Source organism: Leptopilina boulardi, unplaced genomic scaffold (assembly GCF_019393585.1).
Source record: "Leptopilina boulardi isolate dan_hultmark-lab unplaced genomic scaffold, ZJU_Lbou_2.1 LbouV2_300, whole genome shotgun sequence".
Lineage (NCBI taxonomy): Eukaryota > Metazoa > Arthropoda > Insecta > Hymenoptera > Figitidae > Leptopilina > Leptopilina boulardi.
The window spans coordinates 136008-160593 of NW_026137864.1; the positions used below are offsets into that span (position 1 = coordinate 136008).

Below are 24586 nucleotides of genomic sequence, written 5' to 3' on the forward strand. Positions count from 1 at the left end.
TGCCTTTCTGTTAAATGACTATTCCGACAAATGGCAGGTGGTGCATTTTCATGCGTCCCAAATAAAGCAATAAATAGTAAAATAATGTGTTTTATTATAGTTCATTCAGCGGCCACTTGCTCGAATTGGCGCTGTTTACTGAAGCACTGACACACTCAAGCAACGTCTGTGTATGCGCCGCCATCTTTGTTTTCATTTTCGTTTAAAAATGCCACTTTTTAAACTTCATTTTTTAATAATTTAACACAAAATTATGTATTTTTCGGAAAACAGCGAGATTGCTTGAACTCAAATCTATCATTCCTCAAAAATTTTAGACAAAAATTTTTTCATTTTAGAGTAAGATGTATACTACCAAAATACATTTTTCCATACTAGGTCACGTGGGAGGTTCCCACATACCCTTAAACATTATTATTTGAAAAAAAGATAAATAATTCATCAGTGCAATTCGTTTTATATATTTGTAACTATCAATAAGGGTCATCGCAATAAATTCCAATGTAATCTTTGATTTTGATAAAAATTTTATTATAGAGATGCTGCTGCTGAAAATTTTGATAGTTCATACACAATGACATTTAAATGATAATGAAAAAAATAGGTTTCTTATCTTATTTCTGACAAAAAAAAAAAACAACGAACATCATATATATAACCTTGAAAAAAGTACTGCGACATACTTAAAAATAATCATGAGATATAGCATTAGGGCAATCATGGATTACAGTCTTAAAATAAAATAAAAATAAGTATATATATATATTTATCTATAGTGTAATTCTAATATCATCTAAAACGATGGAAAATTACTGCGTAAACGAAATGTAGTATTTAAGATTCAAATTTACATGAATCTAGTTTCCTTCAAAGTTAAATTAATAATCTCACAAAAAATTTTTAAATATCCAATCTTTATCAAAATTTATTTCACTTTAATTACAATTACATAATAGTTAAATTGTTTTTTTCATTTTGGAAGTTAATTTACATTTAATTGAACTAGTCATTAAATTTCAAAGAAAAACATTTAATATTATGGAGCAATTAATTTTTTTTTTTCCTAATATACATTTAGAATTTTGTAATATTTTTCAATGAATTTTCAAATTTTTCATTTTCGTTTATGAAATAACAAAAAAAAAAAATTTTTATAATAATTAGAAGTGAAATTTCGACAAAATTGTAAAGGAAATTTAAAGAAAATCCAATATACTGGAGTAATTAATTGTTGAAAATTTCGATATGAAATAATTTTAAAGGTTGAAGAGAATTTTTTATGAATTATAAATAAAATTTCATTGGAAATAATCGGTTCAAGGTGAAAAGTTTAATAGGCTATCTATCAGACTTTTTCATATAATAATAATGCGAAGGTCAATGTACTGAACTTTTGATGTGAATGACACTTTTATTTGATTTTCTGTTAAATTAGAAATTCTTTTTCCAAATATTTGTCAGTCCTTCAAATATTTAATACTTTAATTGGAAAATATAAGTTGATTTATAATTTGAAAATGAATTAAAAATTTAATTTAATAACATGCGATTGTTAGATCACGTGATTGACACAAATGTTAATTTTTCAACAATTTTTCTACTAAAAATGTGATATTTGTTATTGAATTAGTTATTTATAAAATATTTATGGAAATTTTTAGAAAATGTTCGGTTAACATTTGAATGTCACTGTTCGGATTTTCTAATAATTTCCTAATAATTATTTCGATATATATTAACACATTCGGAGCTCATTGCCCTTTCTTATCATATTTTAGACTTATTCCATGAAATAGCAATTCAATATATTTATTTTTTTTTATACGAGAAAATAGCTGTCGAAAAATTAACATTGAAGTGATCACGTGATCTAACAATCGCATCCTGTTAACTATCAATATAGTAAATAAAATGATAAAATTTAAAAAAAATTTATATTTTTTTAAGTAATATAATAATCTTGTAATTTACCGTCAACCGGGGTAATTATACTCACAAAAATGCTAATTTTTTATTCAACAGGTCATTAAAATTGAGAAATTAAAAAAAATATATAATATATAATATAATATTTTAAAATAAAAATTTTATTCATTGAAAACTATCAATGGGTATAATAACCCCTGAAATGGTACAATTACCCCGGTTGACGGTAACTAGATTCAAAATGAATTAAAAATATTAAATCTTAAATAATATTTGTTTTGTCTTCAAAATTTAAGTAAATATCTAAAAATATAAATATATAGTAAAAATATATAACAAAATCAAAAATTTACTTTTAAATTTATTTTTTCAAGATGCAACATTAAAATAGAAATGAGAACTCCATAGTAACCCAGCCAAGTTCTTAAAATTAAACCATAAAAAGTAAAAGTTATTGGAACAATTAATTCATCATTAATAAAATAAAAATTCATAATCAAATAAGTGAATTAGAAAATATGAAAAATAACATCAAAAAATTTTATGAAGACAATGGAGAAGAATTTAGAATGAATGATATAAGAAATAATAATAATAATAATTTTACTAAAAAAAAACAAAACAATAATTTTTTTAATTATTAGGTTTTGCCTTACACAATAATACTACATTGTTCCATGCCGTTTATAATTCAAAGCTATAATCTTAATTTTTATCAAAATGTGTCGGTGATTCTAAAGTTTACCAGCAACAGGCCTTAATAAAGGGTTAAAAGTTCAGGAATAATCAAGATTGATGTTGGAAAAAAGTACGATAAAGAAAAAGGGAAATTAATGTTCAGCTATTATAGTGAATATGAGTATGAAAAATCGTTTCTATGGAAATTCTATTAAATAATAATTCGAACAAATAAAATTCGGCTCAATGAAAATTACAAATGAAATTCTATTAAATGAAAATTCTAACAATTGATTTTTAGAACTTATTCATGCGCCCCTCTAAAGAGTATAGATCAAACCTAAAGAAAAATTTCGCTTTTTATTTATTTCGAAATTTTAGAGCTTCTTTGGAATTAAATTTTAGGATTGAAAAGTATTCAATATTAAATTTTAGTTTCGGAATGATACAAAAAAAAAACACGGTGGACTTGGACTAATTTTAACAGCATGTGATTGTTAGATCACGTGATCGCCGCAACATTAATTTTTCGACCACTTTTCTCGTAAAATACTGAATGGATTGAGTTGATATTTTATGAAGAAGTCAAAGATATGATAAGGAATGGCTGTGATTCATGGTACATTTTTCACTTTGAAACAGTTGAATATTAATCAATTTGATTTCTAATGTATAAATTCTTTCTGAAGTTGGCGAGTATTCAATTTAGAAGTGTCAAAATTCAAATTCAATGTTTGTTAAAATTCTTGTTTAATTTCATTACAGCTCGCTCAAAAATGTCAAAAGCTAGAAGTTATGAAGAAAATCGTTATTGTTCTGTCATTGTTGACGTTCTTCCGAAACAAAAAAGGCAAACACAATAAAAATTTTCTTCATGACTTCTATAGCTTTTGAAATTTTTGAGCGAGTAGTAATGAAATTAAACTAGATTGTTAACAAACATTGAGTTTGAATTCGGACACTTCTACATTGAATACTCGCCAACTTCAGAAAGAATTTATATATTAGAAATCAAATTGATTAATATTCAACTGTTTCAAAGTGAAAAATATACCATGAAAAGTTAAAAATACACAAAAATCGAGTTTATTCAAAAATCCCTCTAACGTTTTTTTTTTCATCTTTGGTTAAAATTACTCAGAAAATAATGTGGAAGTAATATCTGAAGAGAACCAAGATGGAGCAGTAATTTTGGTTTAAAGTTAGTCCTAGCCCACAGTGAAAATAGAATTTAAAAGAATTAAAATTTAGTTACAGAATAAAAGGGATTGATTCGAAAAGAATATTTTGTTGTAAAATTAAAATTAAGATTCGTATAGAAACTGGCTCGGAAACAAATTTCGAAATGTCGCGAAATAATACATTAAGTCTTATTGAAATCCGAAACTTTCGTAATAGGCCAGTCAATAAAGACAAAAAGTGCTATTAAATGTAGACAGGCTGTTCGAAACGGATTTTTTGGGATAGAATCCAACTATAATTGTCTTTTTTTTACTAAAACAAATTTTTTTTAAACTTTCAAGTTATTTGAAACTGCGCTAACAAGTAAAATTTATATAAACACACTAATAAAAATTTCTAAACAATTAGAAAACAAAAACAAACGAGTATTGAACAGGCTACAGAAAAATTAATTAAATACTAATAAAAAAAATGAGAATGTTCGTGCTACTGAACAGTCAACAAAAAAGAAAAGCAAATCAACAAATGAAAAACCAAAGAAGAAACTTCACAGTATGTTGTTGTTGTTAGGTTACGTGATCGCCACAATATTAACTTTTTGACTATTTTTCTTATAAAATATTCAATGGATTAAATTGAAATTTTATGAGAAAAGTCTAATTTATGTTGTTAAAAGGCTGTGATGTGCAAGAATTGTAATGTTTGTTGAATTAATTATTATAAAATACTTGAAAATCGTTGGAAAATCCGAACAATGACGTCACTTCTAATTTCCAATTTTCTAATGATTACGAAGCTGAAGTACGCAACGTTTATGATAAACGATTTTTAAAGAAATAAATCTAAATAAATCCCTCATTTTTAAAATGAAAAATTATATAATTTTTTGCCTAAAAAATAGTTTTTTTATAATTTGTTGATTAATAAAAACTAGGGTAAATGCACTAATTGCGGCTCGATTCGTGTCAAAACACTTTTGAAATAGAAAATTCGACATTTCTATTGTATAAACTCAATTTAAATGTTGATATATTGTTAAATAATGATTATAAAAGACTTGAAAATAGTTAGAAAATGTGAGAGTTAGAAGTGTTGGATTTTCTAACAATTTTTATGTCTTTTATTATATTTATTTAACAATATATCAACATTTTCGCACTTGATAACCATTCCTTATCATATTATATTTGGAACCTTTCCATATAATTCCATATAATTATTAAAAAAAAAGCTCTCGTACACGGAGAAAAATGGAAAAACGAATAAAGTAACTTTTACTACTTTAAAAGTAAAATTGGACCTGTCCGAAGTTTCTGCGCATCTCTGGCAACTTTTACTCGAAAAATAGTAAAATTGACTATTTCTGTAGTAAATTTTACTGTTTCCGTAGTAATTTTTACTATTTCTGAAGTAAATTTTACTATTTTTGGAGTAAAAGTTGCCAGAGATGCGCAGAAACTTCGGACAGGTCCAATTTTACTTTTAAAGTAGTAAAAGTTACTTTTTCTTTTTTTCCGTGTAGTTACCTGAGGAATTTAGTCAAGAAGAACTGTGCCAAATTTCAAAACGATTGGTTTAGTAAATTTTCAGATATCGTGAACATGGATTTCAAAAATGTAATTTCGAGAAAAACGCAATTTTAAATTTTGACAATTTTTGAAATCTGACTTCAGATTCGTAATCAGCGACCCCAAAACTTATACATATATATATATATATATCAACGACATCGCAGAAAACATTCAAAAATGTCCGCAAAAGGTTAAACACAAAATAAATTCAAAATATACAAAAACACAGCGGAGCAACATAACATTATTTTCACACTCATAACAATTAAAGCTGAATTTATAGGACACAAACAATTCATGGTGTGAAAATGTTTTATAAATATAGTTTTAAAAATTTTTATACAGAAATGAAGATGTGAGTCTTTTGAAATAATTCTTTTAGTTCCGATTAACTATTTAGACGCGTCACATTTTTGGAAAGGTGTCCATGACACTTTACACTCGTGCACTTTCGTTGTACGTCTAGTTACAATTCAATAGTATCTAGACCTCATGGACTTGATTGAAGACTTTTAACGTCTCATTTCTAGCAAATAAAATTTTGTATTAAGTCCAAGACCACAAAGACTTGTTTTCAATCTAATAGAACTAAATATTTTTCATATTAATATCTCATTTTTCATTAAGACCTCAACGGCTTATTTTTAGACCATTATTTGTGATTAATATTAGTTATCGGCTACTTTCTAATCAAAATAAAAAATTTGACTATGTTAGGAGTAAGACTCTTTTTTTCCTGTGTAATGCTTAAATGCTCGCATAACTTTTGTCAATTTTGCTCCGATCGGCTTGAAATTTTTACACAATATTCTTGAAATATTATTTATTTATTTAAGTATCAACGGGCTTACAAAAAGAAAAAACACCCTTTCGTACAAAGTACTATTATATGAGGGGCTGATAGTAAAAATGGTTTAAAATAACATTGGGAGCAAAAGTGGGATAAGTGACTTGGGAGCAAAAACGGGTTAAAATGATTCGTGTAATTTATTGATAAATTCATTATATTAACGATTAAAAAATATTAACAATAGGAAAAAATGCATATTTTATTATAATTAATATTTTTTAATCGATAATATAATGAATTTATCAATAAATTACACGAATCATTTTAACCCGTTTTTGCTCCCAAGTCACTTATCCCACTTTTGCTCCCAATGTTTTTTTAAACCATTTTTACTATCAGCCCCTCATATGATAAGAAAAAAAAAGAAAATTATAATAAAAAAAGAAAAAGTAATTAGTTACGCTATGTGCTGTCCTCAAAATTAAATAACAATTCTCGCAGGGCAGTGACAAATCGCGGAGTAAAGTTTTCGAAAATAAGAAAAAGGGTTAGTCCACTGACTTTCGTCTAATAGTGGTTGCGACCAAATTATTAAAAAATCTAGTTTTAATATATGTGAAACTCAATGATTCCCTGAATACATTAACCATAATATTATGGTAAAAATTTTATTCCCTTTAAAAATATTAAATATATCAAAAGTAGGAGGTTCACAATGTGATTTTGTAACCTTAAATTTTTCAATTTTTTTTAAAAACGCTATTATTAAAAAACTATTAAAAATTAGATGTTGGAACTCACCAAAAACATAAATCACTTTATTCTGCACAGAGGAACGAAAGAATTATTGCAAAAATTTATTATTTTTGGATGATATACGATTTTAAAAAAAAATTTATTTAAATATTCTCAAGATTTTTATTTACTTACAACTTTTTTGTCGGTGCTCCGAAAAAATTGAGGTTTTGCACAAAGATTTTTTATAATATTCTTTACCTTCCTTTAAAATCTCATGAAGATGCTTGCTTTGGAGATATTAATTTTAAAAAAATTTTATGTAAAAGGTTAATTAAAAGACTTGAAGTTAACTAACCAAATTCAAACTGCTCCATTTTTTATAAAAATATATTAAAATGTAGCGATTTGAAATTGGTCAGTTAACTTCAAGTCCTTTAATTAACCTTTTTAAATAAAAAATTTTGAAAATTAATATCTCCAAAACGAAGCAAAACATCTTCGTGAGATTTTAAAGGAAGGTAAAGAATATTATAAAAAATCTTTGTGCAAAACCTCAATTTTTTCGGAGCACCGACAAAAAAGTTGTAAGTAAATAAAAATCTTGAGAATATTTAAATAAATTTTTTTTTAAAATCGTATATCATCCAAAAATAATAAATTTTTGCAATAATTCTTTCGTTCCTCTGTGCAGAATAAAGTGATTTATGTTTTTGGTGAGTTCCAACATCTAATTTTTAATAGTTTTTTAATAATAGCGTTTTTAAAAAAAATTGAAAAATTTAAGGTTACAAAATCACATTGTGAACCTCCTACTATTTTTTAGTTTTATGACTTAAAAAATATGTTTTAGAAGTACATTCTTTTGTTATTTAAGTTGAAACTCTTCCAAATATCAAAATCGACTTTTTTTTTATGATTTCGATTGACAAAATCGACTTTTTTAAACTTTAAAAATTGATCAAAGGCGTGTATTTTAAAAAGTGAAAATTACATTCAACTGAATAGAAATTCTGTCGATTTATTCAATAATAAATATATATATATATATATATATGGTATAGTCTCGATCTACTTGGGGAATTTTTTTCATGATTGTCATGTCATTAGTATCAGTTGAGAAATATGACGATTGAACTGTAACAAGAGGCGTAAGAGATATATATGAGAAACATTTCATTTGTTATAAATATCAAGCACACATATATTTTATATAACGGATTCAGTACAAGCAATATATAAAATTTGTCCAAGAAATACCGCTGAACGTATATGTATATAGTTGTGTATCAATTACACTTCGAGCTTTTCCAAATGACACTCTTGAAGGTGCCACTCTCTCATATATATATATATGTATATATAAATATACAAACAAACTAGAGGTACATTATCATTTTTCTTCTTTTTTTCTTCTCCCTGTAAACAGGAGAGTGGGACAAACTGGTTAACCTCTATATATTGGAACTCTGAAAGGGGATGACGTGTTATAGGAGAGGAGAGGAAAGGGCGATATAAAGTGGCAGGGGATAAGGAGGAAGATGAAGAGGAGGGAAAGTCCAAAGATAAGCCCCCCAAGCAAGAGAGAACAACTCTTTGAAATGATTGTGTGTGAAATGTCTTTCAATACAAATCAAAATCTTGTTTGAATCGTAACGTTGGTTGCGTGTATGTAACACGCCTCTCGTTCGCAGGTTGGCTCAAATCGACAAGAGTTGTCAAGAAGTCGCTGCCAGGCAGTGCCTTCCAGTTTGCTTCAAGTGTTTTAGTTGCGTGCGTGTTAATTTAGTCTCTCGTTGACTCTCTTTCGAGTCTCTTTGAAAGATCTCTAGTTTTCTATTTTTTTTTTCTTTTTTCGTGTGTGTGTGTGTGTGTCACTCGTTTAACACGTGTCTCTCCCTTGTCCCTTAGCCACGTGTACACCCAATTAACATTACACTTGAATTTCTTATCGTTCAACTCAATTGATACGATCTACAACTGTTTTGAAAGAAGAATTTTTCCCGTGTTTCTGTGTATGTGTGTGTGTATATAACTTGACCAGGTGACCTTTTTAATTCAAATGTTGTGAAACATCGAAGGATATACAGAATCTCAATATTTTTGAGATAAGAACTCAAGAGATAGAGGGAGAAAAAAAAAGGGAAGACTGAAGAAGAGTGAAAACAACGGAGACGTAAAGTTTTCTTTTTTTGAAATAAAATTGAACATTTTATGGCTTTTATGGGCCATTAAGTGAATTTTGTGATACTGGCAAATTTAAAAGTGACAGAAGAGATCCATCCAGCATCTCAATGTTGGAGTGTGCTAATGTTATATAATAGCATGCAGTTCGCATATCGGTACACGTGGAACAAAGAAATAATTGTCAACTCTCAAAAACTTGTGAAAAGACGTTGAAAAGGAAACAAAACACATGCGAGGACAAGATATACTTTAATTATTATTGTAGATCTAGCCCACCATATTCGATCGTTAATCACATTAATTTTGTGTACTTTTTTTCTGATCTTTCGTTTTTCTTTAACTTTTCATTATTATTATTATTATTATTATTCCTCAATCTCGGCATTACCGCTGATTCTGTGATTTGCATTTGATCATCATCCAAAAATGAATATCAACATGGCAAGAATGTCTGTTGCCTGTTTTGGTGGTAGGTTTCTTTATTATGATGTTTATATTTCTCTTTTTCTCTTTCTCTTTTTCATTCATAATGGAATGCAATTTAATTCTCATTTTTTTTTTTTTTTGGGGGGGGGAGTGAAATTAAAAATTCATAAACAATTAGTCGTTATTAAAAATTTAATTTTAATTAGCCAATAGCCATTGACCTTTTTCAAAAAAAAAAATATATATATATTTATATTCTCATTAATTTGTCAGAAAGATGTTTATTCGACGCAGTAATAAGTCATAAATAATTTCGTTACAAACTTTTTATTTTCTTTTTTTTTTTTTGAAAATGAATAAATAAAGGAAAATTAATTTAATTATATAAATTTCATTGATCAATTTAATTATTGATTAATTAATTCTTACGATGGGTTTATTAATTACAATTTTGAAATTAAAATAAATAAGTTATCATTAAATTAATTACATTATTTTAATTAAATACACGGAGAAAAATGAAAAAAAAAAATATAAGTAACTTTTACTATTTTAAAAGTAAAACCTGTACTGTCCGCGGTTTCTGGCAATTTTTATTCCAGAAATAGTAAAATTTACTCCTGAAATAATAAAAATTATTCCGGAAATAGTATATCTTACTATTTCTAGAGTAAACATTGACAGAAACTGCGGACAGTTCAAGTTTTACTTTTAAAGTAGTAAAAGTTAAAAAAAAATGAAATTTAAATAAAAAATTTAGGGCGTCCGGAACATAAAAATCACCCTGTATATAGTATTAATAATAATAATAATTATTATTATTATTATTGTTATTGTTATTATCACAAAAATAGGAATAATAAATAAAAAATATAATAATATATTAGAGAATGCATACAAAAAGATTTTATAAAATTTCAATACCTTGTTCTGATTGAAATTATTATCAGTCTTATCAGAATTTGAAGATATCTTGTTTGTTACAAAATATAAATTATTTATTAAATTATCTGCAATTAATTTGTTTTTTAATTTTTTCTATTTTATATTGTTTGGACCAAAATTTTGTGTTTTTTTTTTTTTTTTTTTGAATATTTTATGTCAAGTGCGGGAATTATAAATGTGAGACTATATATATATATCTAAAATAGAGTTTTCGTAAATTACTATATATTTATACTTAAAAATCAATTAAACAAACATTAAAGAATAATTAAAAAAATCTTTAAAATTGGGTTGGAATCTTATTAATAGTAAATAAATACGATTTGTAAGAAGTTATTATGAAAGAAAGAAATGTGACTGCATTGTTTTCAAAGAATCAAATGCAATTATATGCTTTTTGAATCTAACGAATAGAATAAATTTCAACAAAATTATATTTTAAATATAAAATAAATATTAAAAAAATGAAAATTAAGTAATTAATAATTAAATTTTTCAATTATATTTTCAAGAATTCAATGCAAAAATTTTATATGATTAAATAAGTTTTTAAAAAAAAAAATCTAGATTAATTTTGAAATTCATGAATATTCGCTAAAAATAATTCGTACGAATTTTCTGTTTTTGAAAATGTTTATTTTCTACTTCATTGAATTTTTGTAATACAGAATTTCTATTTCATCGAATTTTTTATCTGTCCAAATTTATATTTACAAGAATTGTATAAAATAGAATTTGAACATTCGTCAACAAATTTTGTGTAACGTTTCTTAATCAACAATTTTTTTTTTAAATTTGTATAGGCAAAAAATTGTATTATTTTCTGTATGAAAAATATATTTCATTTTTTTTAAAAGTGTTTTATTAATTAATTTCTATGTAATAAAAATGAAAATTAACAAATAAATTATTCGGTGAAATAAAAATTCGTTTAAATATTATCGAAAATTTTTCTGAATAGAAATTAAAAATTCTGTTATCTAAATAAAAATTTGAATTAATATTCAATAATGAAGAAAAATTTCATTAAATAAACATTTTATTACGTAAAAATTCTATTCGATAAAAATTTAGTTAAAAATTCACTAAACAGAAGAATTTGCAAAAAGAAAATTCGGTTAAATAAAATTTAGTTTATTGTTACACAACAAAAATAAAATCTACTGAAAATCCAGAAGCAAAAGATATTTTTATAGATAATATAATATAATTCATTACATTAATATTCCCGGATGACTAAAATTTAAAAATAAAAATTTAAATAAATGATAAAATAAAAAAATTAGATAAACATTAAAAAATATTTTTTTCTTATCTAGAATAATTTTATACACACAAGATTTTTATATCTATAGCTCCATATTTTTAACGTTTGTCACATTAAGTGAAAAAAAAAGAAAAGAAAAATTAAAAAATAATAAAATTAACAAATAATAATTGATAAGTTTCTATATATTAACTTGAGACATTTATCATATTAAAAGAAAAAAAAAAAAATGGAAAAAATTTTTCAAATAGGTTTTCTAAATTCCAACAACTTAAACTAGCTCCGATTAATAACCTGTTTATAGAATAGGCAATAAATTTTCGGCTATTGAAAACTGTTATAATAAACATATATATACGTTCACTTTTTGTTGTGAATTTCCGTTATACGCTTGCATGTATCAGTGCGTATAAATTTTCGATTCAAAGCTTAAATTCTGTTTTTATCATTTTTATAGACAGATTTGATTATGTCCAGCACTAAAAATCGTGTTTTTCTCTATAAAAAAAAGCATTTTTTTTAGGCACTTGAATTTCCCATAAAACTCATTAAATAGAATTTTTATTTTACAGTATTTTATTAGAAATAATTATTTTTTAGACGAATTTTTAATTTTTGAATTCAAAAAATTTGACACATTTTCTAATTTATACTTTTTACCACGATTTTTATATAATAAAATTTTTAACTACCTAAATTTTGTTTGGCAGAATTTTTATTTTACAGTCAATTTTCATTATATGACTTTTTATTTGAAAAGAATTTTAATTTTATCGAATTTTTCATTAAACAGAATTCTGATTCAATCGAATTTTATGTGATTCGCATTTTTAAATGATAGAAATTACAATTCACCGAATTTTAATGGGACGCATGATATTATGTTCTAAAAATCATTAGTTAGAATTTTCATTTTATGGAATTTCATTTGTCATAATTATTTTTGAGTCGAATTTTTATTTGTTCGAATTAGTATTTTGCAGAATGTTCATCAAAAACGATTTTCTATATTACAGAATTTTTATATAACCAAAAATTCACTTCACAGAATTTTTATTTGTCAAAATTTTTATTTGCTCGAATTTTCATTTAACGTAATAGGCATTTTAAAGAATTTTTATTGGGTAGAATTTCATTGAATAGAATTTTCATTTTATATTCTTTCAGATGAATTTTCATTTGTTCAAATTATTATTTGATATAATTTCCATTTAACTGATTTTTCATACTTCAGAATTTTTATTTAACCGAAAAATCATTGAATAGAATTTCTATAATTGATAGAATTTTCATTTGTCCGAAATTGCAAATGGCCGAACAAACAATCGACAGAAAGATTTCGGTGCGATTTTTAAAATCAAGCAATCAAAAATTATCCATAAAATTGTGATTGGTTGATTTTAAAAATCGCACCGAAATCTTTCTGTCGATTGTTTGTTCGGCCATTTGCAATTTCGGTCAAATGAAAATTCTATCAATTATAGAAATTCTATTCAATGATTTTTCGGTTAAGTAAAAATTCTGTAGTATGAAAATTCTATTCAATGAAATTCTACCCAATAAAAATTCTTTAAAATGTCTATTATGTTAAATGAAAATTCGAGCAAATAAAAATTCGAACAAATAAAAATTCTGTGAAGTAAATTTTCGGTTATATAAAAATTCTGTAATATATAAAATCGTTTTTGATGAAAATTCTGCAAAATACTAATTCGATCAAATAAAAATTCGGCTCAAAAATAATTATGACAAATGAAATTTCATAAAATGAAAATTCTAACTAATGATTTTTAGAACATAATATCATGCGTCCCGATATAACTATGAAAATATTGAAAAAAAAATTTATTTCATTAAAATAATTTTTTATATTCTCATTCTCGAATTACCTAAAATATTTTTGTTTGATTTTTTTTCTTTTGTCTATTTTTACAATTATCTTTATTGCGATGACCAATTGAAATAAATAGATTAAAAAATATACACATCGCGCTTATAGAAAAAAAAAATATCTTGATTATATTTGAAAAGAAAATGAAAATGTTTTCCAAAACATATTTTCAAACTGATTATATTCATGATCACATGATCTCTTTTATTGTTAGAATGCGAGATAACAATATTGTTATACCCTTTTTTCATTTTTTTTTTTTTTCTTCTAAATACATCTGTGCGGCTTTTGTCATGCAAAAATATATTATTGACCTCAAGCTCCGGGGTTCAAGACAAAAATGATAACGCTAAAAACTATTAAACCGTGAAATGTTCAAAGTTTCCTAGAAAAGTAGGTCAGGGCTGCGAGTTAGCGTGAATGTTGAAATTCTAATATTAATCTCTTTATATAGGTCCAGATTGGTCAAAGTTGCAAATATATACATATATGATTCGACTTTCATTAAATATTTTAAATACATTATTATCAATAATTTTCTCAATGCTTTTATACAATACCACTTTGGAGAGAGAATATCACATATTTGATAGCTTCCCTCTTTTAAAATTTAAATGGCTAGTTATTTTAATCACTTTAATATATTATTATTATTGACGCGAATATTTTCTTATCAACAACAAGTTCAGTTCTAATTATCCTGTTAATTAAAAAAAAAAAAAAAGATATTTTTCTTTTCATTATTACAATTTTAAACTATCAAACAAAATTCTGTTTGAATTTTTTTTTAATTAATTCAATTTTTCATAAGCAAACACAAATGTGATAATATATTGTTTAAAATAAATATACACGAAATTGTAAAAAAAAAAAAATATTTATTCTTTTTATAACAAATTAATTTTTAATAAAATAAAATTTTATTTATTGTAGAAAATTTTTTTTTTTTACAAAAAATAAAATGCTGATAAAATGTTTACTGTTAAATTCAATACAAAAATTTATTTTTATTTATCTTTTATTTTTAGTTTATTTTTTAATTTTTATTCTCATATTTTTCTATTTTTTGTATATTTTTTATTTTTTGATTATTATTTTTTTGATTATTTTTGCAATATCCTTTGGTTCAATTAATCAAATCACATCGTTTATTGCTTATTCAGCTTGAATATATATAATATATATATATATATATAATTTTATAACGAATAATAATAATATATTAAATTAATATAAAAATAACTTCGTTTGTGTAAATTTCAATCAATGTGTACACAATTCATCAGTAATTTGCGTTTCTTATCTAATATACATAATAAGCCACGTGGAGAATAGTTTTGTTGGAAAAATACGTGAGTTTAAATATTTTTTTAAAAAAAACTAGTCCACAAGATCGTTTGTATCTCCATAGGAAATCATTCTGAATAGTAATGTGTTGAAAAAAAAAATTCCATTTTGACGGATACGAGAATTCTAAAACATTTCCCTTCACACAATAAAGCTTTTGAGAAAATGAATTGAAAATAGAAAAAAAAATTTTGACTTTCAGAATCGTTTTTTTGTATTTTCTTTTGGAAAAAAATAAAAGCATATATAATTATTTCATAAAAATAATTTTTGAAAAAAAAATTGTTATTAAAAATTTATTAAAATTGTGAGTTATTTTTCGTATTATTTTTTATATTTTTCGATTATAATCAAATAAGAAAGTTTTTTTTTTTTTTGACAAACTTCCGAATTTTTTGTATTTTATTTAGAAAAAAACAAGTATAATTATTTTCTGAAAGTAAATAAATTTAAAAAAAAAAAATTTTTTATTAACAATTTTGAATTTTTAGTTATTTTCCTTATTATTATTTTTTTATATATATCCTATATATTTTTCCATTATATTCAAATGAGACAACATTTTATTGCAACAGTTAATAGTTTCCTTATATTTTTTAAATTTTATTATTTATTTTTTTTTTTTTTCTAAATTCTAAATCATGTGAAACAATCAATTTTGGACCTTGAAGTTTTAAAATGATTTATATTCCAATAAAAAATGAATTTAAAAAAAATATATGAGCTATATTATTTTGTATTTATCTATTTTTATTTGTTCTCGAGAAATAGAAATTCTTTTTTTTAGTTTTACTTATTTTTATGTGAAATTAAAAATTTGTAATATTGAAATTTTTCTCCATTTTTTTTTATATTAAAAAAAACTTTTTTTTAAAACACAAAAAAAATCGTAGTAAAAAAGAAATTCAGTTTTACAAAATTCTATGTAAGTGAAGTTCACATATATACTTTTTCTATGCAAATTATAATAATTATGTAGACTGAAAATATTTTTGCAAACAATTTTTAAAAGCAAGAAAAAAAAAAATTGTTGAACAAAAATTTTATTTTCTTCGTGTGAAAAATATTTTTTCTTCTAAATAATTGATCATTAAACGTTGTAAACTTGATTAATATTTAACAAATTCATCATTTAAAAAAAAAATAATTTAAAAATGAGTTTTTTTTATTGTGATTAATTCTGTAATTATTATTTAAATAAATATTAATCATGTTTTATATGATAAAAAAAATAACAAAAATTAATAATTCAAGTTGGAAGCAAATTTTTATTAATTTTGATTTTTGAACCCGTAAAAAATGTAAAAAAAAAAAAATTTATCAATTATTATCAGTTGAGCTAGACAAAACAAAGACTTTATAACAAATATCACATGAGAATATTATGTAAGTAATATTAATTGTCCCCCTTATCTTTTTGTAAAAGGAGCAATCAAGAACCTTTCTTGAAATTATAAGTTGATATAAGTTCAATTGCCTTCGTTTACAATCTTTTACACACAAAATTATTTATTAATTATGAAAGAAAATATTATTTTATTATACAATTATAAAGAAATATTTAGAGAAAAAAAAAAGTTTTCCTCGCTTTCAAAATTCTTTTTTTTTTATTAATATGAAAAAATATTTTGTATTCACTTAAAAAAAATTTTTTTTGTTGTAAGTAAGTTCAGATTTGGATAGAATGAATGAATAAAAAATTGAATTTTGAAAATTAATTTATAAAATAAAATAATTATAAAAATCATTTTTGAAATTAATTATATATTGATAATTTAAAAACAAAATGTAAATTTTAATGGAAACTAAGATTAGAACGTGATTTTATTTTTTATTATATTAATTTATTCGCTTTAATTAATTTTCAAAATTGAAGGTGAAAACAGGAAATATTGTGATTTGCTTTCTCTCAAAGATTAATTCCTTCACAGCATCTGGGCGGAATATTTAAAATAGCCGGATATGAAGGTTTTTTTTTATATCGTATAAATGTGAAATATATTTTAAAACTTTATTATTGCAATAAAAATATTTTTTTATTTTCTTTTTATTTTAAAAAAAAATATCTCTTTTTAAATCGATACTTCTTATTGTGAAAATAGTAAATTTTAATTGACTGAAAAATTTATTTCAAAAAAAATTTTTTTTTTTATGATGGGGTTATTAATCATAATTGTTTAATCTTGATACAAGTTCTATTAGAAAGAATATATATTATTTATATCATGGAATTAAAAAAAAAAAAAATTTTTTTTTATATAAATCTTGTTGATGTACTCACCTAGAAAACTAGATTATAATTTGTGACACAATTTGTACTTATCTATATCAATGTTGTTTGAATAATATTGTCTCTTACAGATAACCTTTTAGAAATTAGAATACAATTTACATTCTTTATAATATAGACAAGATCGAACTTCAATAATAGTTACGAGTGATAGTTGTCTTATATTATTTTTTTAAACATCATTGAGATATTTTTATCAAGATTAAAGAAAAAAAAAATGTTTCTTATATTGAAAAATATTATATTAAATAATTATGTGCATTAGAAATCCAAAAAAAATTCAAAAAAAAAAAAAATATAAAAACCGATTTTTTGCAATATTTTGCTAATTTTGATCCCAATAAATATAAAAATATATATTATATAAATATAGATAAGAATAAAAAAAAGAAATTTTTAAAAGAAAATTAAAAAGAAAAGAATTTGTAAAAAAACTATTTTCCATAATTTATTTATAATAAACACAAGAGATAATTCACAAATTTGAATAAAATTTTCTTAAAAAATTAATTTAGTTTGAATGATGATTGAAAGAAAATGAAAATAAAATGAAATTTTTTTTCAAATTTCAATTGAAATTTGAATTTTTGAGGAATTGTTCAAAAAAAAAAAAAATTTGTTTTATATACGCAAAATATTGTCTTTCATTTTATTTGCGCGTAACAAATTATGTGTAATAACGTTTACAAATTCTTTATGATCAACAAAAGCTTAACTCGTTATGCAAATTTTTTTTATAAGCAAACTTCTGAAAACAAGAGAAGTGAATCAAATTTGTAAAAAAAATTGTAATTGAAAATATATCATTTTTGGAAAAGTTTTTTTTTTTTACTAAGTAATTAATTAATTATTAATTGGCTAATAAAAATTTTTTGCAACCTCTTTTTTTTATCTTACAATGGTTTTAAACAATATTTACTTAATATTACTTAAATTAGTTAATTTTCCTGTAGAAAGATAAATAAATATTAAATAAAAATAATAATATTTTCCATTTTATTTTTTTTTTAAATAGCAATCTTAATTAATAAAAAGAAAAAAATAAATTTTTATTTATTTTATTCAATTTATAATTTTTTATGAGCGGTAAAAAATTTTAGAACAATAATATATTACAGGTATCGAAGTGAAAAACTTTTTTATTTTTTTGATACTTTTTTTCGACAAGGCTACTTTTTTACTACTAATTTTGGGCAAAAAAGCCACTAAATGATAATTTTTTTCAAAAAATAATTTTAAAAATAATAGAACTCAAGAATTTAAAATTTTAGCGAATTTTTTGATTCCTAAAAGTTTGCGAAGTTGATGATTTATCATTGGCCCCATGAATTACTGATTTATATAATTATTTTTTACACAAATTTTCATTTTTCAAAATAGCATTTAACAAAATTTCTTTTTAAATGACCTTTTACTCAATAAAATTTTTAATTTGGCAAATTTTTTTTAACAGAATTTTTATTTTACAAAAATTTCTCTTTACCCAACTGTTTTTTTTTTTAATGATTCTAATTTAACCGAAATTCAGACAATAATTGAATTTTAGAGTATTTTGAATTGAAAAATGTTTAAAATAATTGAAATGCCAAGATCTTGATTAAAGTTATTAGAGATAATTATTTCAACAAAAAATTTGAATCAAAATTTTTAATAATAATTGAATTTCAAGAGATTTTGAATTAAAATTTTTGTAAATTAAAATTGCTGAAAATTATTAACAAAGATTCAAACAGTAATTGAATTTTAGAGGTAATTTTTAATTAAAAAATGTTTTATTTAATTGAATTTTTGAATAATTGGATTGAAATTATTAATTTAGCAAAGAATTTTAGATACAAATTTTAGAAATAATTGAATTTTGAATTAAGATTTTTAGAAATAATTGAATTTTTGGAGATTTTTTATTAAAATTGTTGTTTTAAAATACTAAAAAAATTTTATAAGCTTCCGATTCTAAGTTTTAGGATTTAAAAATTCGAATTATTTAAAATTCTACTGAATGAGAATTCTAATAAATTAAAAATAGATTAAATTAGAATTCTTTTCAAGAAACAGTTGGTTAAAGAGAAATTTTGTAAAATAAAAATTGTGTCAAATAAAAATTCGGTACTTTGAAAATTTCGTTGAGTAAACATTCGTTTAAAAAAAAATTCTGTGTTAAATGCTATTTTGTAAACGAAAAATTTATGTGAAAAATCATTTCTATGGAATAATCATAGTTGTGTCAAAAACAAAAAGTTAATCGAAATTTAACAATAGATAGTTTTTTTTTTTAAATAATCAGAAGAAAAATGATGTTAATTTTATTCCTCAGAATTTTTCTATCAATTTTTTTAGGCAAGAAAATATTTACACTTTAACGGCAAACTTAGAAAACTAATTTTACTTTTATTTAAAAAAAATGATCCTTTTTCATACTTTTTTTAATCTCTTACTATACGCTTCGAAGCCTGGACAAGTGAATCAAATTTGTAAAAAAAATTGATATCGAAATTATTTCATTTTTAGAATTTTTTTTTTTTTTTACTAATTAATTAATTACTAATTTGCTTATTAAATTTGTTTTGCAACTACTTTTTATTACAATGCTTTTCAAACAATATTAAATAAAAATATTATTTTTCATTTAATTTTTTATTTTTTAAAAAAAGTAAATAATAAAAAAAAAAGTAAATTTTTATTTTACTAAAAATTTGTAAATTATTTAAAAAGTTTGTTATTATGAATTTTTTTTTCTTTTCAAGCATCTTGAGTGTAAAATATAATCTAATAATAGACTAATGAAATAATAGTTAATAACGCGCGGGGAAAGTTCCAATATACTTATATACTTGAATTGAACGTATTTAATTATAACTAGGAAAATCCTTAGTTGATATTCTACATTTATACATTCAAGGTTTCATAGGTTGTTATTATTCATTAGCTTATGGATAAATAATAAAATAGTTCTCCATCAACGTTTGTGCATATATTTTAAATAATGGCAATAGATATTTTTTAAAAATTCATATAACGCATTTTAATATAATGAAGGCGGTCAGCTAGTTATGGACTAGTATGCTTATCAAGATTTCACAATTCGTCATGGAATTGAAAAGTCATTTAATCTTCGTGAAAAAATTTATATCGCTTTAATATAGTTGATGTAACCTTTTAAAACTTTAATGCAATTAATAAATGTTTATTTATATACACTCTCGTCTTTTCTCTTTTTACAAATGCAAAAAAAAAGATATAAAAATTTCGTCAGAAAATATAAATTTGAAGAAAAAAAAAAATGAAATTGAAGTCATTAATTTTAAGAAATTTACTCTATTTATGATATATTAAAATTAAAATTTAATTGAAAAATATGCGGAAAATTTTAATTTTCAATTCAATTTATCAATGAAAAAAATAATTTTTTTTTTTGGTTATTTATTACGTATGTGTGTACAATGTATATGACCAGCGATTAAAAAAAAAAAAAAACTACTAGCAACAAAGACGAAAAATAATTTTAAAAATCGAAAAACTTGGGAAAACTTTTTTCAAACAAAAAATTGTAATATTAAAATTATTGAATAATAAAAAATGTTGTTCTCTAAATCGTTAAACTTCGTTATTTATTTGTTTTTTTTTTTTTTTTGAAATTAAACATTTGACGTAATTTTTGAAGAATTTAGTAAATTTCTGAAAATAAACTTTCTCCTCTTTTATATATATATAATAGGTTCATCAATAATATTATTTTTTTCAATTCAGGGACAAATTTAAATATATCTATCGATATATATTTAAATAAATTTTAATTGCATAATTTTGAATATAATTTACAATTTTTATTCTTTTTACGCACACACAAAAAAAAAATACAAAATCTTGATTTTAATTAACTGAATCATTGATGATGAATCATTGATTAAATTATGACAATTTTATATACTGATCAATATAGGCTTCTTAAACAATTTCATAAATTTTCTCATTTTAGAGTAAAATGTATACTACCAAAACACATTTTCCCATACTAGGTCACGTGGGAGGTTCCAACATAATCTTAATTATAATTATGTATTTTGTTTTTTTTTTTTTATAGAAATCCAAATAAATAAATTGCCATTTTTAATTTTTCTATTTAATTAAATTTGAATTTGGATAAATTTTTATTTAAGTGAATAATTACATTTTGCAAGAATTTTTATTTTGACAGAATTAATTTTAAAATAATTATTTGCGTTTTATTTTTAAAAAATGTTGGTTCGACAGGATTTTTTAATTTAACCGAACTTTCATTTTATTGGAATTTTTGTGTTTGATCACAGTTTTTAATTTAATATAATCCTCGTTTGATAACAAAATTGATATAATCGAATTTTTGACATTTTTTTAATTAAACTGTATTTTTATTTAAACGAATTTTTTTTTCTATTTTGTTTGCATTAAATTATTATCGAAATTTTTTATTTTTAATTTATAACCAATTTTATATTTAGACAATTTTGATTTTAATCGATTAAAAATAAAATTTTGCCAAATTTCTGTTTGGACAATTTTTTAATTTTATTGAATCTTTTTTTTGAACGAATTTTTTTTAGCAAGATTTATGTTTGGACGAAGTTTTAATTAAACTGAATTTTCTTTTAAACTAATTTTTATTTTGACAAATTTCCATTGAAAAATTCATTTTAAAAATGTTTTAAAATAATTTGCATTTTTTGAGATTTCAAAAATTATAATTTTGTTGTAAATATAAAGATTAATTAAAAAACGATTTAAATAATTGAATTTTTGAAAAATTGAATTAAAATTTTTGAAATAATTAATTAAACAATTAATTATTCAATTACTAATTGAATTTGGAAGAATTCGAGTTAAAATTTTTTTGGAAGTAATTAAATTTCAAAAGATTTTAAATTGAAAATTTCATAAATTTTAATTGATATAATTTTTTTTACAAACTTTATAGAATAATAGAATTTTAGAGTATTTTTAATTAAAAAACTGTATTAAAGTAATTAAAAAAATTAATTGGAAAATATTTTAAATAATTGAATTTTCGAAAATGTTGATAAAAATTTTTGTTAAATTAAATTACCCTCAACAATTTCAATTTTAGATCTAGAAAATTTTGAAATAATTGTATTTTAGAAGAGTTTGAGTTAAAAATTTTAGAAATAATACTTGAATTTCAGAAGATTATTAATTGAAACTTTCATTTTGAATTGGTGAAATTTTTTTTAAAAATTTTAGATAATAATTGAATTTTAGTGAATTTTCAATTGAAAACGGTCTATATTTCAATTATTTAACAAATTTTTCTTTAAATGAATTATTTTTAATAATTTTAATAAAATTCTTCACAAATTCAATTATCTTAAATTATTTTTGAATTAAAAATTTAATGAAATTCAACAATTGTTTATAATTAAAAAAAAAAAAAAATCAAATAAAATTATCAAAAAATTTCAATTTAAAATTTAATTATTTTTAAAATCAGGAAATAGTCATGTGAAAAGAAAATATTATATTTTTGTACCAATCCTAAATTTATAATAATAAAAATAATTTATTATAATTAATGTTGTATTTTTAATTTTCAGAGCCTTTTTCGGATTGGTTAGAGGAAAAGATTAATCTTCCGATATTTGAAGGACTACCAGGACCAGAATGCGGTCAAAACAAAGCAGTTGTCTATTCAAATTTGGAGAAGATTCATCATCAGGACACCACACAGAGTCTCCTGCAAGAATTCGAAACAGTGATGGGTGATGTTGAGGCATGTCATTATCAAATCTCTCAACCTGTCATCTCAACATTGACACCTCCACAATCACCACCACCACAACAACAACAACAACAACAACAACAACAAACGACAATTAAATCAGTCAACGAAACACACTTGCTGGTCACTCTGCAACCAATGCAAAATACCTTCGTATACCCTAGCCAACAGAATAACAATATTGATCATAATCAACAACAACAATCGATTCCAATCGTGAAGTCAATGCCTTATATAGATCAAATCCCAGAACAGTGGAATGCTGAAAATCTATCATTGGAACCACTTGGAGGTGATGTGGCAAGAGAATTAGCTGCTGTCGATGAATATGTACGCTCATGTGTTGAAGATGTTTCACCATCAAGTCCATGTACAAGTTCTGGCGCAAGTTGCACATCATCAGAGGAATCAATCGATGATCCCGATTGGGTCATTGATAATGGTAATCATCATAATTCAAGAAAAGCACCATCAAGCATGTTAAAATTGAGACGCAAGCCATATTCAAAAGTTGGCGTTGAAGATAAAAAAGTACGCAAAAAGGAGCAGAATAAAAATGCAGCCACACGTTATCGGCAAAAAAAGAAGCAAGAAATAAAAGAGATTCTCACTGAGGAACAACAACTTGTCAAGCATAATGATAAGCTGCAGGAAAAAGTTAAGGATCTACAACGTGAAATTGGTTATTTAAAAGGATTGATGAGAGACCTCTTTAAAGCAAAGGGTTTTATGAAGTAAAAATATTCATTCTAAAATGGCTCATTTTCGTCTTTTTTAATTGTATTTTATTTTTTACTAAATATCTCCTGCTTACATCGATAGATTTTTTTTTTTAAATAATTGCATAATAATTTTAGAACTACTTTCATTTTATAGTTGACAATAATTTTTTTTTTCCACATGTTCATTTAAGAAAATTAGAAGAGAAAAAAAAACAATTACGAATTTTTTTAAGCGCTAAATAATTAGCAAATAAATCAATATTCGTAATTATGCTATTTTGTTTCGTTTTAAGATTCAAAACAGAATTACTTCTTCTTGATGAAAATTTCAATTTGTCTTTGAAATATTTTAAATGTTTTTTTAATTAAAGAAGGAATTTTTTCTTTAAAAAAGCAATTAACATTTTTTGGAATTAATTTTAAAAAAATCAATTTCATGATTTTTTGTTGAATTTAAGGAGAAGTTATTCGAGAGAGTTTTTACTTATATATATATATATATATATATAAATGTTTGTATCTCCTGCAGCATCTATTAGACATATAATATATATTATATATTGTTTTTTGTATAACATCTTTTTTTTTTGATAACATTTAAGATCGATTTACTGGTGTGTTAATCGCAATAAGTTTGTCTAAAGCGTACATGCCCCTATGAAGCATTGATTATAATGCGGAAATTTGCTGTTCGCGGAAACAATCAATTATGTCAGTTTACACATCCATTTTTATTGAATGATTTCATTCCGAAATGATTTTAACCCAATATTATATCTTATATATATTTTTTCTTAAATAAAATTCTGTATTGAAAAAAAAAAACAGAAATAAATGGGTTAAGAAGTAGTAAACCGTA

At 22.8% G+C, this 24586-nt stretch overlaps 1 protein-coding gene across 2 annotated transcripts in view; it reads left to right on the top strand.

Moving 5' to 3' along the window:
• LOC127282509 (activating transcription factor of chaperone) overlaps positions 1-24586 on the top strand; it is a 42527-nt gene extending 17941 nt beyond the window's left edge. Inside the window, exons 1-2 of one of the 2 annotated variants that reach the window (XM_051306779.1) lie at positions 8482-9538; positions 22821-24586. In XM_051306779.1, the coding sequence (XP_051162736.1) occupies positions 9496-9538; positions 22821-23743 (966 nt within the window). In that variant the 5' untranslated portion in view covers positions 8482-9495 and the 3' untranslated portion in view covers positions 23744-24586. Of the gene's footprint in view, positions 1-8481; positions 9539-22820 lie in introns of those variants that run through there. The other variant, XM_051306778.1, reaches the window with a different exon arrangement.